The 20,324-nt window shown below is 37.5% G+C and overlaps 3 protein-coding genes across 4 annotated transcripts; 1 reads left to right on the forward strand and 2 right to left on the reverse strand.

Moving 5' to 3' along the window:
- LOC121793791 (uncharacterized protein At4g15545-like) lies at positions 1 to 2,736 on the reverse strand. The gene is made up of 9 exons (XM_042191822.1): positions 2,387 to 2,736; positions 2,069 to 2,137; positions 1,592 to 1,648; positions 1,467 to 1,512; positions 1,275 to 1,361; positions 934 to 1,197; positions 745 to 787; positions 550 to 628; positions 1 to 344 (listed from the first exon to the last, which is right to left on the reverse strand). The coding sequence occupies exons 1-9, from the start codon at positions 2,657 to 2,659 to the stop codon at positions 252 to 254; spliced, it is 1,011 nt and encodes a 336-aa protein (XP_042047756.1). The 5' UTR covers positions 2,660 to 2,736; the 3' UTR covers positions 1 to 251.
- Positions 2,737 to 11,101: 8,365 nt separating this feature from the next.
- Positions 11,102 to 11,983, forward strand: LOC121794356 (protein DMP2-like). Its single transcript, XM_042192484.1, has one exon. It carries the CDS (start codon positions 11,226 to 11,228, stop codon positions 11,796 to 11,798), a length of 573 nt encoding a protein of 190 aa, XP_042048418.1. The 5' UTR covers positions 11,102 to 11,225; the 3' UTR covers positions 11,799 to 11,983.
- Positions 11,984 to 13,618: 1,635 nt separating this feature from the next.
- On the reverse strand, positions 13,619 to 19,375 carry LOC121795898 (pyruvate, phosphate dikinase, chloroplastic-like). 2 transcript variants are annotated; one of them, XM_042194555.1, is made up of 19 exons: positions 19,236 to 19,375; positions 18,900 to 19,170; positions 17,966 to 18,022; positions 17,390 to 17,623; positions 17,178 to 17,315; positions 16,931 to 17,093; positions 16,627 to 16,862; positions 16,409 to 16,537; positions 16,152 to 16,331; positions 15,780 to 16,082; positions 15,543 to 15,704; positions 15,381 to 15,470; positions 15,171 to 15,309; positions 14,787 to 15,094; positions 14,578 to 14,706; positions 14,363 to 14,500; positions 14,211 to 14,288; positions 14,044 to 14,135; positions 13,619 to 13,949 (listed from the first exon to the last, which is right to left on the reverse strand). In XM_042194555.1, the coding sequence occupies exons 2-19, from the start codon at positions 19,164 to 19,166 to the stop codon at positions 13,907 to 13,909; spliced, it is 2,886 nt and encodes a 961-aa protein (XP_042050489.1). In that variant the 5' UTR covers positions 19,167 to 19,170; positions 19,236 to 19,375; the 3' UTR covers positions 13,619 to 13,906. The 2 variants fall into 2 exon arrangements, with proteins under 2 accessions (XP_042050489.1, XP_042050490.1); XM_042194556.1 differs by lacking the exons at positions 18,900 to 19,170; positions 19,236 to 19,375 and adding an exon at positions 18,131 to 18,859.
- Between the last annotated feature and the right edge of the window lie 949 nt (positions 19,376 to 20,324).

The raw sequence follows: 20,324 nt of genomic DNA on the forward strand, positions 1-20,324 counted from the left end.
TAAAAATTGTAACTTGTTTTTTAGGATTAATGGGGAATAAAGGCCATTGTACTCCATCATGTATTACTCATGAGAAATGTTTTTCTTTTTGTTGAGAAAATTATAATTTGGCTAACTTCGTGGAAATAAGAAATCATGTATTTACAAGAATTGGGCAGAGCCGTCAGCCGTCACCAAAATTTCACCCAGCCAATGTTATATAGTAAAAGCAGAGCTTGATGGTTCTACACGAAGTTAAAAGCTTGTTCTATTCACTGCACGTTACGAGTGATTAGCCCCTCAAAGATGGCGTAGAGGTCCTTATTATCGGGGCCGAAGATCTCATCTGCCTTTCCTAAGGTTTCCTAACACAACCATCGTTAAATAAAATTAGTCGTCAACATAGTCTCTTCATGAGTAACTATACTTGTACCGAAAGAGAAGACAATATCGTACTTCCAACTTCTAGCACACTTGATATGCCAGCTGTTTATCACACATAAATAACCAACTTTCCTCATACAACTTAGAATTATATCATAGATTCATAGAGCTAATGTCATAACATACCTCTTTTGTTTGCTTGTGGGAGTTAAGTTCCTTCACATTTGCAAGAAATGCGCTGAACTGCTCGTAGGATAGGCGAGACCTGGCGAGGTAAGGGAGATTTTAGACTAGGCACATTTGTTAATTTATGGTGAACTTCTTCATGCAAATATGTATAAGTGGTTTTGGTTTGTGTTTTGTGGCGATGTAGTTTCGTACCTGACTTGGCGAAAGAATTCTTTTCCATCAACGCGCGTTTTCCCTGATATATGAAAGGCAGGGGAGTTAAATGCGGCAAATTCCACCTAATAACAGTTCTTAGTTTGTTCAATCCAATAAACGTAGGTAATGCGGTCGCATTGAGTGTGTACTCTAATCTGACCCAGAAATTGAGTTAAGATAACTAACCTGGTTGTGATCGCGATTCCATGCTTGACATTGAACTGAACTGGCTTGGAGGCAAAGAAGAAAATACAGATGATCTATCGTCATAAAGGCCTCTTGTTGATGTAATAGAAATCGAGTGTCTCTGTCTCCTCGGAGACAATGGTTGGGGCGTCCTAGATGGAGATACAGATGCAGACAGGCTCGGAGGGGAACCTGGAGGTGTGAGACGAGGCGTGCTATTCTGTGATGCTAGTAAGAAGCTATGTGGTGCACGAGGCCACAAAACTTTTATGATGAGAAAATAATTGTCAGAACAGCGAATGCAAGAAACGGTAGGTAGGCGGGAGAAGGGTCATGCATACCTTCAGCATTAGTGTCGACATGATTCAGAGTTCCAGCATCGGACAATTGGCTTTGATTGCGGTTAGGTGGTAAATCAGAATCATCCGCTGAAAGAAACATTATGATCTTGTAAAACTGCTCATATGTTCTAATTCTGGTACGAGGAAAACGACGAGTCGCATAGGCATCATGGAGGGATCAGAAATTCAAACCGGGATTGCTTGACAGATTTGTCGGATTAGCCTTAGGACCACTTGCCTATCAAACAAGAAACTGAAAATGAATCTAATGCAGAATATGGAGTTTTCGTGGATAATGCTGCAAGAAATTCGCTTACGGGTTTGCCATCATCATCTTGAAGAGACCGCATCAACGTCTTTCTGAAGGCTTCCAACTGCAAAAGCTCAATCTGTTAGAGATTCTATATGAACACAAAGTTGGCATCAGCATTTAAACTCTGATCACTCAGCTCAGATATTTGAAAAGTGAAAAACTTGTTCACACGTTGAACGATTGCAAGAAACGTGGAACTTGCCAATCAGACATATGACATTGAGAATCTTATTATACAGGCTGCCCTGCATAAAATAATCCAGAATAACCTAAAATCGTCACAAGCTTACAAAATCTGGTGCATCTAGAGAAGTGATGTGTGGTAACACGAAAACAACTAACTATAACGCATACATGGCATTGGCAACCATAGATCCCTATTCTTTGAAACTTCTAAAATGTATCAAGCTCGGCAACATGAACACAATGCAACTTATACAACAGCACTGATCAGCCAAGCTAAGAATTGAACCAGCCATACCTTGGTTACATCCCTGTTAAGTTTCTTCACGGTGTTGCTCAGCTGCGTATTCTCCTTCAGCAAGCTTTCCTGCCATAAACAAAAGCTCAAAATCAAACATATATTTCTCTCTCTCTATTTAAACAATATTCCAAAACACTATATTTAACTATTAATACTAGAAATAATTAAAAACTCAGCAGATTAAGTGCGTTTTGGTACAACTCCCCACCTCCACTATTTTAATACTCATATTTTCAATTATTCTCAACTTTCAGAATCACAGGTCAGCTAATTTTAAACTATTATTCTAAAAAGAAAATCTACATTACACGTAACCTTCTCCCGCTGAGCAGCGGCCAGCTTATCGGAAACCTCGGCAAAGGAGGCGTCGAGAGACTGGAGCTGCGACTCCATGCCGGTGATGATGTCGTCGCGGTCGGCGAGGTGCTGCCGAAGCTCCGACATCTCCGATTCGAGGGAGTCGACGCGCGTGGAGAGCGCAATAGAGGTGATTTTGCGGGCGACATCGAGCTGCTCGAATGGATCCAGGGGCAAAACCTCTATCAATTCCTCGGGAAGCTCCAACCGCGACGATTCTGTCGCCACCATGTTTTCCGTAACTCTGTTTTTTTTCAAATCGTCTTCGTTTTTATTTCAACCTTTTTTGCCTCTGGATATATGGAGGCCACAGGTAGGGATGTCAATGTAGCCCGTAACCCGTGGGCTGGCCCGAATAGCCCGCCAAATTTATAGGGTTAGGGTTGGAAATTTCTAGCCCGATAAAATCACAACCCGATTAGCCCGCACCCGATTAACCCGCAACCCATTAGGGCCAGACCCGAAAACCCGATGGGCTGGCCCGAAAACCCGATAAAATTTCTATTATTCTATTTTTTTTACTCTCAATTCGACATTTCATTGATTAATATTAACTAAAAAAATAACTTTCAATTTTATATTAAATATACAAATTATATATTTAATTTTTATTAATATAATAATTGATAAATAAATTAAAAACTTCAAATTCACAAAAAAATATATTTAAATTTCTAAAACATGCATTAAAATTTTACGAAATATCTCAAATATTACTATTTGATCATGTTTATGATTGAGTTTAAGCATATATCTTAAATATATCATAATTAAATGTTTTACATTGTATGAATATTAGTAATTTTAATCATTATTTATTGGATTGATCGCATGTTAATATTATCGGTAGCAACCCGATTAACCCGCTGGGCTAGCCCGAAACCCGAGCTTTTAGGGTTAGGGCTGAACTTTTATAACCCGAAAGAAATCACAACCCGATTAGCCCGCACCCGATTGACCCGCAACCCGAGTAGGGTTGGCCCGAAACCCGACGGGCCAGCCCGATTGACATCCCTAGCCACAGGTGTGTGATATGGGATAAGAAAACAAAAGAGTTGGGAAAATAAATGAGTAAATAAGACGAACTTGTTATTGTATTGAGGGTAGCTTTCGCTTTGTATTCCATGGTAAAGGGGTATTATTGGCGGCTAGCAAGTGGAGTAGATTTTTATTTCTATTTTTCAAGTCATTGCAACCAGTAATAACATAATATTTTCATTTTGTTCTATTTATAACATAATATAAAATATTACAAAAAAAAATAGGAGTATGATATTTGCAAATAAGATTTTTTCAACAAATACGTGAGCTTTATCAAATAAAAAGTTCGGAAAACAAGTTAGAAAATTTGTTGTAGAGTGTTGAGATATCGCGTGGAAACGTACTGAATAATCAAATGGTATGTTAGTAATAAGTAGAAATCATATATTAGGATTTTAATTCTATTATGTGATATAGATGTGGTCTAGCACGCAACATGTTCGCATACACAAATTATTTTTAATGATAACTTAAATAGATTTATGGAGTATTTGTGAATTTGTTTAATTTGGTAACTCCACGGCAAAACTCCAACAGGTAGTCCTCTAATTAAGAAGCAGCGGCAGACTGAAACCAACAAATAAGGCGTTTCATACTCTCGTTGTTTGAATTGCTATTATGGGTTCTATATGAAAAATAAAGAAGAAATTGCATGAAAATAAAATGAGAAAATTGAAGGTATTTATATGAGGGTGTGGAGTAATTAAAAAACAAATTAAGAATTGGTCACTTAAGTGTTTCTCAAATCCCAATAATATGATTCAATCACACTCGCTTGCCCCGTTTCCTTCTCATTTCGTTATTTATTTAAAATTTAAAATTTTAATATTATCACTGTCTCTCTCTTCTTTGATTTGTTGACGCATACCAGGGATTAGGGAAGGTCGGTTTGAAGCCTCCCTTTGATTTCTCTATCTCTCCTTCAATTTCTCTATAAATCGTTATACATGCTTTACATTTTATCTATAAATCGTAGAAAAAAACACAAGAAAATAAGAAGGAAAACCTCCCTCCTTATTGAGGACGAGGAGTTGGCAAGAAATCAAGGGAAAAAAACTCATTTTCTTTTTATTCTTCCCAATTCCATCATTTTCCATACAAATCTGGGAAGTATATTTCTTCCGAGTTTCCCTCTTTCGATCATACATTCGTTATTTTGAACGTTAGATTTCCTTTTCGAGGGTTGTAAAAAATGGGGACAGAGGTTTTGTACTCACAAGATTTGTTGGCCCAGCGCCTCCACATCGCTCCGCCGCATTTCCACAATCGGAGAAATTTCCCGTCGCAGGAGAATTTCTCGAATTTGGTCGTCAATCGGTGCTCGTGCCACAACAACAACGGGAAGACGTCTCCCCAATCCGACAAGAGAAAATCTAACGAAACAAAAGGAGCGACCTACGGCAGCGATGCGCGGCAGAAGGAAGGCGGCGGGGTGAGGATTCTGCGGAGGGGCCAATCGCTGAGCTGCATAGCCGCCAAATTGAACGGCGGCGATGGCAGCGCAGCGAGGTCTGTTTCTCCGCCGGCGGCAGATGATATGACGGTGGGACGGATGAGGCCGGAAAGGATGCCGAATCAGATTCGCCAATCGCCGCTGCCGCTGCCGCTTCTCGACGTTTATGCCGGATCTGCGTTTTCTCTGTCGCCATCTCCTCGATCTCTACCTTTACCTTCTTTTTTCAACAAGAAAATCAATCCTTCCGATGATCCGGCGACGAGGGATCTGCGCCGATTGCTTCGTCTTGATTGAAATCGATAACTCCGCCGGAATTTCTTGTTTATCCTCGCCGGCGGTCTCGAGCTCCAGCCGTAGATATTTTTCACAGTACGGGCGAAGGGGTTTTCTAGATCGATCTGGATTGAAAGAATTTAAGCGATTTGGTGATGAATTGGATATCAAAATTCTAGGGTTTTCGTAAAAATCTTTTTTTTTTCTTGGGGTTGGGTCTTAATCATTAATATGTAATCTATTTATGTTATGTACTTAGATATAATTAAAAAAAGATTAACGATTATGACTGCTTTGAGAAAAAATATATTCTTAGCTGAAATCTGGAGGAATTTGCTGAAATGGGGTGTGTTTGTAAGAATCTGGGTAAGTTTATGTATATGTGCTCAATGCTATTGTTTTAGCTCAGCTGTAATATTTCTTACTTTTTTCTTTTTTTCCCTTTTTCTGTAATAAGAGTAATTAGTTTGCTTTTTTTAAGGTTTAGTAATAAAAATCACGTCTTATGTATTTCTCCCTCTTTTCTGTTTCATTTTATGTGTTCTTATACAAAAAACCCTTATATCAAATTAAATCTTTAATTGGAAGAAATTTAATGATATATTAAACCTGATTTTTTGTTGAATACTTATAATCAATCCACTGTTGTTTTTTAAAAAAAGCACATTAAATTCAGTACATCCCTATTGCTTTGCTAATATTCATCACTAAGGTTGAATATTTAATTCACCAGTCATCCCTCTTGTTTATAAATCAATTACTAGAATTTGGGATATTTTCAAGTCGCGTTGAATTTCGAATTGAATATTTTTCCTAGTATATCTGTTGCTCTCCCACCTTTACTGCATCACCCCACACTGTCTCTCTTGCAGCATTGTTGTTCGCCTCCGTTGCCACTATAGCCTCTACCCTCTGTGTTATAGCTATTGAAGTCCTAGATTTGTTAACTTATTTGGATTCGCTTTATTAAATTTTAAGCTTTGAGGTGGCGACATTCGTAGTTGATGACTTGATGCTGCAAAGCTTGAGAGTTGGAAGTCCATGGCATGGAACTCTGGGAAGGAAGAGGGCTTGGTAGAAAATAAGTTTGGTATAGAGGGCTTGAATTTTGTTTTACTATTTGTATTGGATATGGAGTAGTATGCCACTCCTAGTATTTACCAGAGTAGAAGGCAAAAAATAGGAAATAAATAGTGCCACAAAGTGAAAAGAACAAAAAAAAACCTCAAATGAAAAAAAGGTTTTTTTCCAAGGACCTCATGTGCTATTACTATCATTAGATACCACAAATATTAATTTTGCAGTTCACTCGTGATATATTTGTGTTATCAAAGTTAATTTAGTGTTTAGGACTCAATTTACAGTGTACACGTGGGAACATTTAATATCATTGTTTAGGGATACATGGTAGTAGGGACGTCAATCCAACTTAAAATTCGTGGATCGATCCAAATAGCCCGGTAAAATTAGTGGGTTAGGACTGTAATTTTATAACCCGAATATAAAATGGGCTAAATGGGTTAGCCTGAACGGGTTGCGGGTTGGTCCAACGAGTTGCAACTTTTAATTGAAAAATATTAAGTTTTAAGGGTTTTTCGAATTTGACGTGACATAATCATTATTAGTCTTCTTCCCAAAGAAGAAGGAGCTAAAAGGGGAAATCTAGTTGCGTGGGAAAAAATTCAGAAACCGATGAAACAAGGTGGTTTAGGTGTTGGAGATTTATACTTTAGGAATGCTTCCTTGCTTTTTAAATGGTGGTGGAGATTCACGGATGAGCAAAAGCCACTTTGGAAGCAAATCATTAAATCTAATCATGGTATAGAACACTTTAACGACTTGCAAGAGAGACATGGTACGACCCATAGCAGCATTTGGCGCCAGATTGCAGATTTCAGAAGCTTCAGAAGAGAGATCCAGGAAGTGGCAACAAACGAGATTTTGGAACGACCATTGGGTGGGAAAGATGAGATTAAATGAGACATTTCCTCGTTTGTTCTTGTTATCCACACAAAAAGAAGAGCTTATTGAGAAGATGGGGAGATGGGATGGACGTGTCTGGAGATGGAACCTTTTATGGAGAAGGAGGTTTTTTGTTTGGGAGGAGGAATTAGTGGAAGAACTCCTAATGGCCGTGAATCAGATAGTAATGAAGGAAAACACGAGCGATGTGAGGGTGTGATGTGAGGACAATCATACTTTATTTTCAGTTTCTAACTTTGTTTTGCAGGTTAATAAGCCAAGGAAAATGAGCAGGCAACAAACGAACCCGGACGACTAGCTTGGAGGAACCTCGCTCCACCTCGTGCTCAACTCCATGTTTGGTTGGTGCTTCTTGGGCAACTCAACACTAAAGAGGGACTCTTCAGATTAGGAACTCCGGGAGTTGATGACAACTTATGTACCTTTTGTAAGGATGAATCTGAATCGATCGAGCACCTCTTCTTCAGCTGCAAAGTTTCATCAAAACTGTGGCATTTTCCTTGTGACTGCTGGAGTATGTCAATTTGCTTGCCAAAAGGACCAGAAGCATGCTTTCTCTCATGACAATTTGGGACATCCGGAATAAAATAATTTTCCAAGACTTCACACCAAATTGGGAGTTCGAAAAGAGAAGACTTTTGTGGCGCCTCGGCACATGGTGAGGGGTTGGTGCTCAAGATTCCCCTTTTCCCCTACACAAATGGCAGAAAACTTGAACGATGTTAGAGGCTGGTGAGGCTTTGAAAGTAAAAGGAACTAGATGGAGGAAGGCAGTTGAGGTGTGCTCTTTTGTGGTTTTGTTGCTTTTTCTTTCTTTCTTTTCCTCCGATGCCTGCTTTTCTGTTGTTGGTGTCTTGTTCTTGGTTGAGCTGGTGGTGTGGCTTTTTATTGAGGGATGGGTCGTGGTCGGGTTGCTGCTGACTTGTAGTGCTTCTTTGCTTAGCTTAATGGTTTTTTTATTCAGTGACAAGTAAGTGGGGGGATTTTGCATGGTTTTTGGTTGCCTTTTTTTGCTTTGTTCGTTTGTTTGTTATCGACTGTTTTGCTCGGTGCGCCTTCAGCTTGAGCATGTCTCTTGTATCAAAAAAAAATTGTACACTTTTCCACTTGATCCTACATGATCAACTTTCAAATTTCACCTCGACTCATTATTCAATCGTCCTATTATCTGCCACTACTGTCTTACCACCACCAAAGCCAATCAAGAAAAAACTAAGAGCTAACTCATAAAAATCTCAATATATTTATCATTTTAATAATGATTCAAGTAAGATATGATTTTTAATTTTCATAAAGAATTAATTATGAACAATGCCAGAATAATGACACGAACACAAACTTTAATTCAAATAGATTGATTTAATTTTGATTTATCTTTGTTTATGTTGTAGTTGATCGAGATGAAAGGCTTCTTTTCAACTATTATTGAAGAAAACTATGAAAATTTGAAAATTTTATATGATTCCAAAACTAAGAAGAAAAAATATCTAAAATTTAAAATCATTTTATAGAGGAAAATTTTGATACAAGAGATTATTTTTAAAAGTTTTTAAGCCCGAATAGTCCAATGGGTTAGCCTGAAACCCGACGGGTTAGGGTTAAAAATTTATTACCCGAAAAATTCATAACCTGAATGGCCCGCACCCAAATAGCCCGGCCGGCAACCCGAGTGGATTGGATGGTTCTTAAGCGCACGAGTGTGTCCAATCGTGCGAATCTTTATCTATTTAGATTAATAAATAATTTTTTTCGGATGGATTGACGGGATATATAATTATAATATAACATGGACAGAACAAAATATGTAGGAGACGATGAGAGTTTTGTATATATGGTGATGATCAAAATCCTCATAGCAATCTTATACTCCCTCCGTCCCTAAAAGTTTGTCCCATTTTTTCATTTCCGTCCGTCCCATAAAATTTGTCTCATTTCACTTTTTACCAATTTTGGTAGTGGACTCACATTCCATTAACTTTTCAACTCACTTTTCATTATACACTCCCTCTGTTTCTTCATAGTTGAGGCAAAACTTTTCGGCACGTAGTTTAAGAAAGGAATGTTGAATGTGTTAAATAAATAAATAAAAAAGTAAGAGAGGGAAAAAAGTAGAGAGAATAAAGTAGAGGGAATAAAGTAAGAAAGAGAAAAAAGTTACTAAATATGGAAATGACTCAACTATGATGGAACTTCCTAAAATAGAAAAATGACTCAACTATGGAGAAACGTAGGGAGTATTTCTTAAAACTCGTGTCGAGTCAAAGTGGGATAATATTTAGAGGACTTAGGGAGTACAAGAGATTCCTAACCAACTAGAGAGCAATGATGGTGCAGTTATAGACTTTTTAACATGACATTTGATGATCATCTTCATAACTCAAGCAATCGTGATAAGATATCAAAAAAAAGTAGTTGATAGAACTAGAGTTTGAGAAATTAATATCCTAGAATTCTCGTTTTTACATGTTCTAATCCAAGTTGTATATGCATTTTTTCTTAGTTAAAAAAAACTTAGCATAATAGTTAGTCCTAAACTCCTAATGATTCGGTATCCGTGCTTACATTTAGCTACTAATAAGTTCATTAGTAGATTCAAGGATCGTGGCATGTGGATATTATCTTAAATGGAGTATGATTATGTTAAGTGACGATAATTGTACTAGAATTCATTTTAGTTAATTTTATAATCTTTTTTGGCAACATGGAGTATTTATTAGTATGAGCTAATACACGAGCAATTCCAAAAAAAATAAAAATACAGGGACAAAAGAGCCCACTGACTGAGCCCACAATTCTTTAACATTAAACTGGCTTGATTTGCATACGAAATTAAAATCAGGACCAACTGTTTATCAATTCAGATCTGTAAGCCCAAAAATAAAAACTTATACGAGAAGGAAGACTAATAAAGTAAACGTGTACAACGTTGAGAAAAAAATAAAGCTACTGGACAAAAATAGGTTTGGTCATATTTTACTGAACTTTTATACGAGGTAATAAAACGGGTGTATATTACAACAATTATTCTATTTCTTGGAGTCCAATTTACAAAATTAAGTGCACAGTGCCATATGATATTAGTGACAAAACTAAAACTAAAAACAAAAAAAATATCAAAGTCGTCGAATTGATATCTTCCTTTCAATTAAATTCATATAAACGATATTAACCTCCTGAACAACTTAATAACGGTATAGTTAATTTATAGTAGTAGAGAAAGTGATAATTACTATTAATACTAATAATGACTGCAGTTGCCACTCTCTCCATGATTAAAAAACCCGACAATCCACCATTTTCACTATCAAGAAACGTCTCCTTCTTCCAACAAATAACCGTTGCCCACTTCTCCATGATCAGTGAAGAAGGAAAGAGATTATAACTACAATTAGTTGCATCTCTCCATCCGACTTCATTTTGTGTACTACGTTTTATTGAATGGTGTGTCAATTTAACCATTCCTAAAATAGGATTAATCAATGGAGTACTTACTAATTACGAGTTAAAATACCCCCTACTTCGAATTACTTTAATTATAATTTTATTTGGCTTGTCGTACTACCCCATCTCTCTTCTCTATACTATTTTATATCCACGTGCGCTATATTTTAGTGACAAGTGCTAATTTAATTTACTACTACTTCGTCATGTGCCAAAGTTGAAGATCAAGAATTAGTCTATAAAAAATGGATTTCTCAAAAACAATTTTTTTATTGTAAACTTTACTTCTACGCCGTAGCATTATCCAAACTAAGTAGTGTTTGAATAATGAAAAAAAAATTAGTTGAAAGCTTCTTCAAACATATGATGATGAAATTCATATAAACCTTGAAGCATTCATCATCACCCTTCCAAAGAGTAAACGCAAAACATACACAAAACAAAAATCCCTACTTATGGCTTAAGCTCTTCACTTCTTAATCTTACGTACAAGCAACTCCACAAAACACACACACACACACACACACAATTGATCTTTATAAATAAACCCCACTCTCAACAATCCAAAAACAACAATAAATTAGCAAACATTTGAACAACACCATGTCATCCATCCTTAGCGACACGCCTCTACCAAGAACCGCCGCACAAGCCACCCTGGCCGGCTTCGGCAACCTCATCAAGCTCCTCCCAACAGGCACCGTCTTCGCCTTCCAATTCCTCAACCCGGTCCTCACCAACAACGGCCAATGCCACCTCATCCACAAGTACCTCACCAGCTTCCTCATCGCCGCCTGTGGGGCCTCCTGCTGCTTCTCCTCCTTCACCGATAGCTACACGGACAGCGAGGGCAACGTGCACTATGGCGTCGCCACCACCAACGGCCTCTGGCCCTCCCCCGACTCCTCCGTGGACCTGTCCTCGTACAAGCTCCGTTTCGGAGACTTTGTACATGGATTTTTCTCGTTGGTCGTGTTTGCTGTCGTGTCGCTGCTTGACCCTAACACGGTCGATTGCTTCTACCCGTCGTTCGAGTCCACGCAGAAGGCCCTGCTCATGGCAATGCCGCCTGTCATAGGCACCGTCTCCGCTGCTGTTTTTGTTATGTTTCCGAATAACAGACATGGAATAGGCTATCCTTACACCCAAGCTTCAACTCAAGTTACTCAAGCATAAGACTTCATGTCTTAATCATGTAAACCTATGTGTGTTCGTGTGGATTTCTAATTTATGGTTCTAATTTTTTATTTTATTTTACTTTTTGGATACGAAAATATGGATTTCTGGTTTATGTAACATATTGATGTAAACTATCTCGTTAATTTTAGTACGTTGTTTTCAATCTATACATTGTAATTCAAATCCATCCTACTTCTTACTATGCTAGAACAATTTCAAGAAACTCGTTTTCATTACATCTCCTAGCCACTTTTTTTGGATAGGAAGAAGTAGACATTCTCACAAACCTCTGAATTGAAATCGTTTACAATTTCATTAGTTAGCGCAGCGCTACTATAAAACTTGTTAGTGAAAGAGAGAATACAACATGACTAAAAAATAATTCCCCTTTACTTTACTTTCACTGTAGTTAATATATTTATGTAATTCAGGCTCTTATTTTTCGGTGTTAAAAAAATGAATCTTACGCTTAATTTTATGGATGTTAAAATTACGTCAATTATACTAACAAATGTTGATATATTGTGTCAATATTAAAGTTAAAAAAAATTAATTTAAAGTACAGCAGCTCAGTAGAAAAAAATAGTCAAAAGCCTAATCCACTCTTTTATAAGTTTTCAACATTGGCGGACACAGTAAGCAAGGGGGGAGGGCTTAAGCCCTTCCCAAAAGTTTTATTTGTCCATTTTTTCTTCTTGTGAAATATATGAAAATTTTGAAATTGAGTTTCAGCCCTTCCCAATAATTGTTGTTGGAGAGTAAATTATTGAAAGTAAAATGAAAAGAAGGGGCTGAATCTAATAAACTGAACGCACATTAAAATCATGGATAACACTACATTTAGGAAGAAGAAGAAGAAGACGTGGGCATTATCAAATTCAATATAATAGCTTCAAAAAAGAACCACCGATTTATTTGAAATTATAATATTAATTTCTTCTAGCTGATTTAAGTAATTAAAAGACGTATATTACTATTCTATTTCATTTTTAAAACTTAAGATTAAAACAATGCAGCTTCTTTATTTTTTTAAAGTATTGGTTAGCTTTCACCAATAATTTTAGTTTTCACTAACTTTTTTTTCCTTATTAATTCAATTGTAAAAAAACTTTGGATCTTTTTTAATTCTTTTTAATTCAATTTTCTATTTCAAATATACTGTTAATTTGAAGTATCTTTTTAAATTCTCTCATCTAATAGGCATTTTATTCGTTAAGTTCTTCTGATGTATAAATATTTTACTATATCTTTTATGTTTTAAAGTTTTGAGACGCTATAATTTTTATCTCATCCTAAAACTGAAAAATCATGGATATGTGACCGTGTACACACACACATATCTTGACTATATAAATATACTCTCTCAGTCCGTGAAACATTGTCTCATTTGCCATTTCAGAATATCCGGGGTTCAAACTCTCATTCGCCTTTTTTCATTTTAGATAAGTAGACTTCACATTCAACTAAATCATTGCACTCATATTCTATTATAAAACTAATATATGGAGTATAAGAATGAAGCCTACATTCCACTAACTTATTTTTCCATATTTCTTCACAAAGTCAAACAATTTTGTAAAACTCGTGCTGAGTCAAAATGAGATTATAGATGTTGATGTACAGTAAAGTCCTTACCAAACAAAATTTCTGCGTCCGCCACTGGTTTTCAATATTGCTGCAAGATCAATTTGCTAAATCTATATTGCACAAAAACTCCAGCTGAGTTTACAGCAAAACAAGAAAAATAGGATCTTGGAAAAATATAAATAATCTTAAAACAGTGATCATGTAAAGAAGCAATACCACATATGATCATGTAAAGAAGAAATACCATATAATACTATTTTTTTATTTGCAAACACGTTAGCATTCAAGTTAGTATATTTTTTATTTGCAAACAAGTTATATTTTTTATTTGCAAACAAGTTACTATGAGATTACATGTACAATCGAACCTTTCTTTTTTCCCTTCTTTGAATGTGCTTCCTCTCCTAAATAGAGAGGAAATAATTATGTGATATTAAACTTTAAAAAAGCACTAGTTTTATTTATACACAATTTAAACTGGAAACGCTAGAAGATTGCCTCCTTCAAACATTCTTGTCTCAAGCAACAACTTGAGCTGCAGCTAACCTTGCAATAGGCACCCTTCAATGGCAATGGATGTAAAATTTCATAAATATTTCTCCATTAAAAATTTATCACGAAATAAAGCTCTTGTTAGAGTTGGAAAATAGTGTACCTAAAAGGCGAACAGGAGACATAGTCTAGTCCGGCCTCGGCAAAGAAGGCCACGGACGAAGGCTCCCCACCGTGCTCTCCACATATCCCGATCTGTCATTTTAGTCCGTTAGTCTAAGAAAGAGGTCCCTATTCATGGTTAGGTAGATGATGATGATGAAAGATTACCTTGAGGCTCGGCCTAGCTGCACGGCCTCTCTCTGTAGCCATCTTCACAAGCTGGCCAACGCCCTTCTGGTCGAGCACCTGATATCACGACACAAAGCTCCTCAGCACAGCAGACAAGATCAAACTCAGCCTTATAAAAGAAAGCAACAAACCTCGAATGGATCGTGTTGGAGGATTCCCTTGGACATGTAGACAGGAAGGAACTTGCCCACGTCGTCTCTGCTATACCCGAATGTCATCTGTGTGAGATCATTCGTCCCAAAGGAGAAGAACTCTGCTTCCTTGGCAATCTGAACACCAAAACCACCAACTAATGAGTCAAAAAATCAACAAAGATTGCAATAGCTACTTCTGGTTTGTTACATACCTCATCTGCTACCAGAGCAGCTCTAGGGACTTCAATCATGGTGCCTACTTTGTAGTTCACCGACGTCCCCATCTCCAAGAACACGGTCTTTGCAACAGCGCGTATCAGACGCACCTGATGCCCTAATTCCTGCAACGCAAACGCCTTGTTTTATACTACATTGTTCGCTGAAACAAAGAAAAGTGGAATTGCTAACACGGTATGCATGCCTGAGGTGTTCCAACTAGAGGCACCATGATCTCCGGGAAGACTGTGACACCCTGGTTTTTCAACGAGATAGCAGCCTGAAGTATTGCGCGGACTTGCATTTCTGATAGCTCGGGATAGGATATGCCAAGCCTGCATCCACGGAACCCAAGCATGGGGTTCACTTCTGACAACTTCTCAATCCTCGCGTACACTTGTTCCTCAGTTGTTCCCGTGTCAAAAGTTAGCTCGCTAACAATCTGCTCTAGATCGCCATCGGGCAGGAACTCGTGGAGCGGAGGGTCAAGGAGTCTGATTGTGACCGGCAGACCTGAGAAACGGAACTGCACAAAATGAGTGTTCTGAACAATATTTGCCTAACACCAATGCGGGTTTAATCAACACACCGTCCATTGCACGGAAAATTCCCTCAAAATCAGCTCTTTGGTAAGGCAACAACAAGTCAAGAGCAGCTTTCCTCTCCTCAGTTGTCACTGCCATTATCATCTTTCTAACAGCCCTGATCCTCTCATCAGAGGCAAAGAACTAACACCAACACAAACAGAATGTCATTGTTCATCTTCTGGTGAGAATATACAAGCACATGCACAACTTACCATGTGCTCGGTCCTACATAAGCCAATCCCTTGAGCGCCATTGTTCCGAGCTGTTTGTGCATCTTCCGGTGTGTCCGCATTCGCCATGACCTATTTCAGTTTCATAACAGAAATCAGCGAAGAACAATAATATCTTTTTCAATTAAAAATCAACCAAGGCACCTTGATACGCCCGATCTCGTCTGCCCAGGCCATGAACGTCTCCAAATCCCCGGTCAGGGCTGGGGGAGCAAGCGGCTGCTTGCCCATGATCACCTCACCTGTGGAGCCATTAAGCGACATCCACTCTCCTTCTCGTACTATTTTGTCTCCGACCGAGACAAACTGCATCAGCAATAAGCAAGACTTAAGTAAGATTTTCCTGCCAAATGCAACCATATGAGTTTCCAGTTTTGCTACCTTCTCAGAATCATTTACACGTATATCCGAGCAGCCAGAGACGCAGCATTTCCCCCAGCCACGGGCTACTACAGCTGCGTGTGATGTCATGCCACCTCGTGCAGTCAGAATTCCAACAGCGGCGTGCATACCCCCCACATCCTCTGGACTCGTTTCAGTTCTTACCAGAATGGCACTCTTTCCTTGAGCATGCCATGTCTCAGCATCCTCAGCACTGAACACGACCTGTCCAACCGCTGCACCCGGGGATGCAGGCAGCCCCTTAGCTATCACACTGCCCTTGTACAAAGACACATCCTCGAACTGCAAGAAAAAAAATTTACAGCACACAATCCTTGTAAGTAATAACAGAAACAATGGAACTTAATGCACCTGTGGGTGAAGAAGCTGGTCGAGATGCTGAGGCTCGACCATCTTGATTGCCTGCCGGGTATCAACAAGCCCCTCCTTCACCATGTCTGTCGCGACCTTCACAGCACCCTTGCCCGTACGCTTCCCTGTCCGACACTGCAACATCCACAGCCTCTTGTCTTGCACGGTGAACTCAATATCCTGCATACGAGGATGCAGATTTGTTGAACATAAATCACATAACATTACAACATAAATTTGAAAAATTAATTACTAACCATCATGTCTTTATAGTGTCTCTCTAGTATCTCACAGTTCTCCACCAGCTCCTTGTAAGCTTCTGGCAAATGAGTCTCCATAAGTTGGATATCCTCTGGCGTTCTGATTCCAGCAACGACGTCTTCTCCCTAAATAGAGACGCGTCAAACAGTATTAAACTAGGAAATTGTCCACAATTAGTGAATAATCAACTTGGATTTTGAGAAAGAATTAAGACCTGAGCATTGATGAGAAACTCCCCATAGAGCTTCTTTTCTCCAGTGCTCGGGTTCCTGGTGAAGAGGACGCCTGTTCCGGAAGTGTTTCCCATGTTTCCAAACACCATACATTGGATGTTGACAGCAGTTCCCTTGAGTCCTGTTATCTGGTTTATGCTCCTATACTTGTTCGCCCTCGGGCTGTCCCAAGAATCGAAAACTGCCTTGACAGCCAACTCCAACTGCTTCGTTGGATCTATAAATGGACAAATAAAACATTATAAGCCAAAACGCCACACGAAAGCAAGTTCAAAAGTATTGTACCTGACGGAAACTTCTCTCCCTTGGTTTGGACATATACAGACTTGTATTCCTCAACAAGCTCTTTGAGATCAGGTGCGGTGAGCTCAGTGTCGAGCTTGTAGCCTTTGGCACTTTTCATGTATTCAAGTTTTTCATCAAATAGTGCATGAGGAATGCCCATCACCTTCAACCAAAATCCAACAATCAGCAAAATACATCTTTCTTAATCAAACAAAGCTAAAGTGAGATAGTCATCCTAAAAGCTTACCACATCTCCAAACATGTCAAGAAAACGCCTAAACGAGTCGTATGCAAAGCGCTCTCCGCTCTTTGCAGCCAAACCCTCCACTACCTCATCATTGAGCCCGAGATTCAGCACAGTGTCCATCATCCCAGGCATGGAGATCTGTGAAAACAGTCAATTTGCAGCCTATAAAACTCATTCAATGCATGAAAAGTCGCGTTTTCATAAGCAATTACCGCGGCTCCAGATCTAACGGAGAGGAGAAGAGGCCTGGACGGGTCACCAAGGAAAGCTCCGATGTCGGCCTCTACTATCTTCAAGCCCTGCATTATCTCTTCCCACAGCCCCGGTGGCAGCTTCTTGCCTACTTGTTGATACTCTTGGCACGCCTCAGTAGAGATGGTGAAGCCCGGGGGCACAGATAGCCCGATACTCGCCATCTCAGCAAGGTTTGCACCCTTTCCCCCCAACTAATACAACACCAGCACCAACACCATCCCATCATTTTCAATTTAATTTCATCTCACAATTAACACAATACTACTAATTCATCTAATACAACACAACATCCAGCTAATTCTACAAACTATGATGTAAAGTAACAAATTCAAGCAAGACCAATACATTTTTATTAAATTCATGATTAATACTCGTTCATCATCATATTTAGTAAAACAGGATTATTTTAGGAAAGACAAAAATGTAGTCTTGGAGCATGAATGAATGATCATAGCACAAGACAAACAACATTTGTTGAATACATACATTATATATATGAAGTAAACACATTAAAATGATTTTTACTAACTTACCAAGGATTTCATACCCTTGTTTCCTTCACTCCTTCCCTTGCCGAAAGTGAACACCCTCTGATTATAAAAATTGAAATTTCATCAGCATATATTCATTCTCACATAAAAATCAAACCCCAAATCTCACAGAGAAATATATAAACAAGAATGAGTGTAAGTAAGCACCTGCACCATGATGGCTGAGATCAATTAAGTGAAGCAGAAGGGAATTGATCAAAGGCAAAATGGAAATTGGAAAGGATGCAATTTGATATGTGATTATATAGGTGGTAACAAGTGTGACACAATTAATTGACATGAAGCCACGTGTGTATCATGTCTTGACGTAGATTTAGTTGAAAATGGCCGAAATTTTCCAAGTGATTTAGTCTTAAATATAGCGCAATAGATTCTAACATCTTTGTCCTATTCCTACGACTTGCTCTGTTCTCATCCTTACAAATTCACCTCTCATATTATAATTTTACCATTTGAACCAAGATCCAAAAATGTAAATTAACCTGTAGTTAATTTGATTAGAGGTGTTAATTTTAACTTGATAATTGCACAAATTAAAATGCATCTGAAAATTACTTCTATGTATCATTGTTTGTGAGCTAAATAAATAAGTTTGATTTTTTTTTTATGTTTTTTATGGAGAGAGGGGACAAATAAGGTTGCTTTTAATAACACGTATTTGTACCTATCATCTTTTTATATCCAGTTATTTAGAATATATCTATCAAAAATAACGATTTTTTTTTATCATTTTAGAGAAAATAAAAACCAAATTTGTCCTATGCATTTTGTGTTGTCGTTAGCTTGATAGAAGAATGGCCTGCATAGGTAAGTGTAACTTTGAGTATTTCAAAGCTCTAAATTGTTTCATTTCGTTACGTTTTTTATTACTACTAGAATAAGGTATAGTTGTACATGCACATATAATACTGCAAACCTTATTAGTAGTTGAGGTGGGGTCCGAAACCGGAGTGAGAAGAGCCTCAGCCCTTAATCTTGATCCGGGCTCTGATTTCGCGAAACCACTTGGCTCGATGCTCGAACCATGGCACCGGGCAGATCGAGCCAATCGGATCGGACGAGGGAGCGGCCTGAGCTGATCCACTTGAATCCGAGCCCCCAATTTCTCTTTAATTTTGTTCCGTGCATGCACCTGATCACTTGCTGTGGACCTTATCAATATGTCTTTCACTATCGAAGACATATCTCTAAAGCAAAAAACAACCAATTACAATCAAATTCACTACGAAAATAAAAAAAAATGAAGTGATACCTGATTTTGATGAGTTGCAGAAAAAGGAAAGTGAATCAGTGTGTTGAAGATGAGAGCTCTGTGAAGCCCAAAAATTGGCGGTAGGTGATTTGGATTGATTTTATATGTATGGTGGGAAAATGAGTGGACCTCGATTTCCAATTAACAGTTTATGGCGCTAACTCATTTCTTTTTAACTATATTTTGACTTTTAATTAAATAAATCTACACCTAATAAAGTCCGATATTTTATTTTCATAATATAGATTCAGAGAAATAAACCATTGGTCATCTAAGTTTCGATGCATGTATTGATTTTGATATTGTTGTATTGTTCTTACTATTTGTAATTGTGTCAGAATTTATTCTAATACTTCATTCGTCCCTTAAATTTTATCACACTCTGACTGAGCACGAATTTTAAAAATTATAATAAAAAGTGAGTTGAAAAAGTTAGTGGAGAGTGAATTATATTTTTATATATTAACTTTATAATAAAATATGAATTGGAATGAGTTAGTAGAATATAGAGTTCACTACTAAAAATAGTATTATAATGTGACAAATTTTGTGGGACGAACAAAAATGGAAAAATGTGACAAAATTTAAATGATGTAGTGAGTATCAATTATTTGTGATCTTGGGCTTTGTTTGTTTCTCATGGCACACGCATCAAGGCCATATAAACTATTTTTAATAGTTACAGAAGATGTCGGATTAAAATAAAATTAGAAAAAGTTTTTGAAATTATTTAGAAAAATATGAAAATCTAATTATTTTTAGAATTGATATAATATTTTGCGGACATAAATACTAACTCAGATATATGTTTAGAATAAATATGAATATTATGTTTATTATGATTTATCATATTTCATAATACATCATGAAGTTAAATTAATTTAAATAAAGGTAAATTTTAATTAAAAATTAAAAAAAATATAAAAAAATTGAAATAGTTTCGAAATAAACTATTTAGGTTATGTTTACTTAGTTTTATTTTTTATTTAAAACTGAATTACTATATATTTCGATATACTTATGGGTGGTGGTGATTTCCCAAATAGAAATAATGTATTCGAAATCAAGTGTTTAAGTGGGACCCACTCC

This window comes from Salvia splendens, chromosome 3 (assembly GCF_004379255.2).
Source record: "Salvia splendens isolate huo1 chromosome 3, SspV2, whole genome shotgun sequence".
NCBI classification, from domain to species: domain Eukaryota; kingdom Viridiplantae; phylum Streptophyta; class Magnoliopsida; order Lamiales; family Lamiaceae; genus Salvia; species Salvia splendens.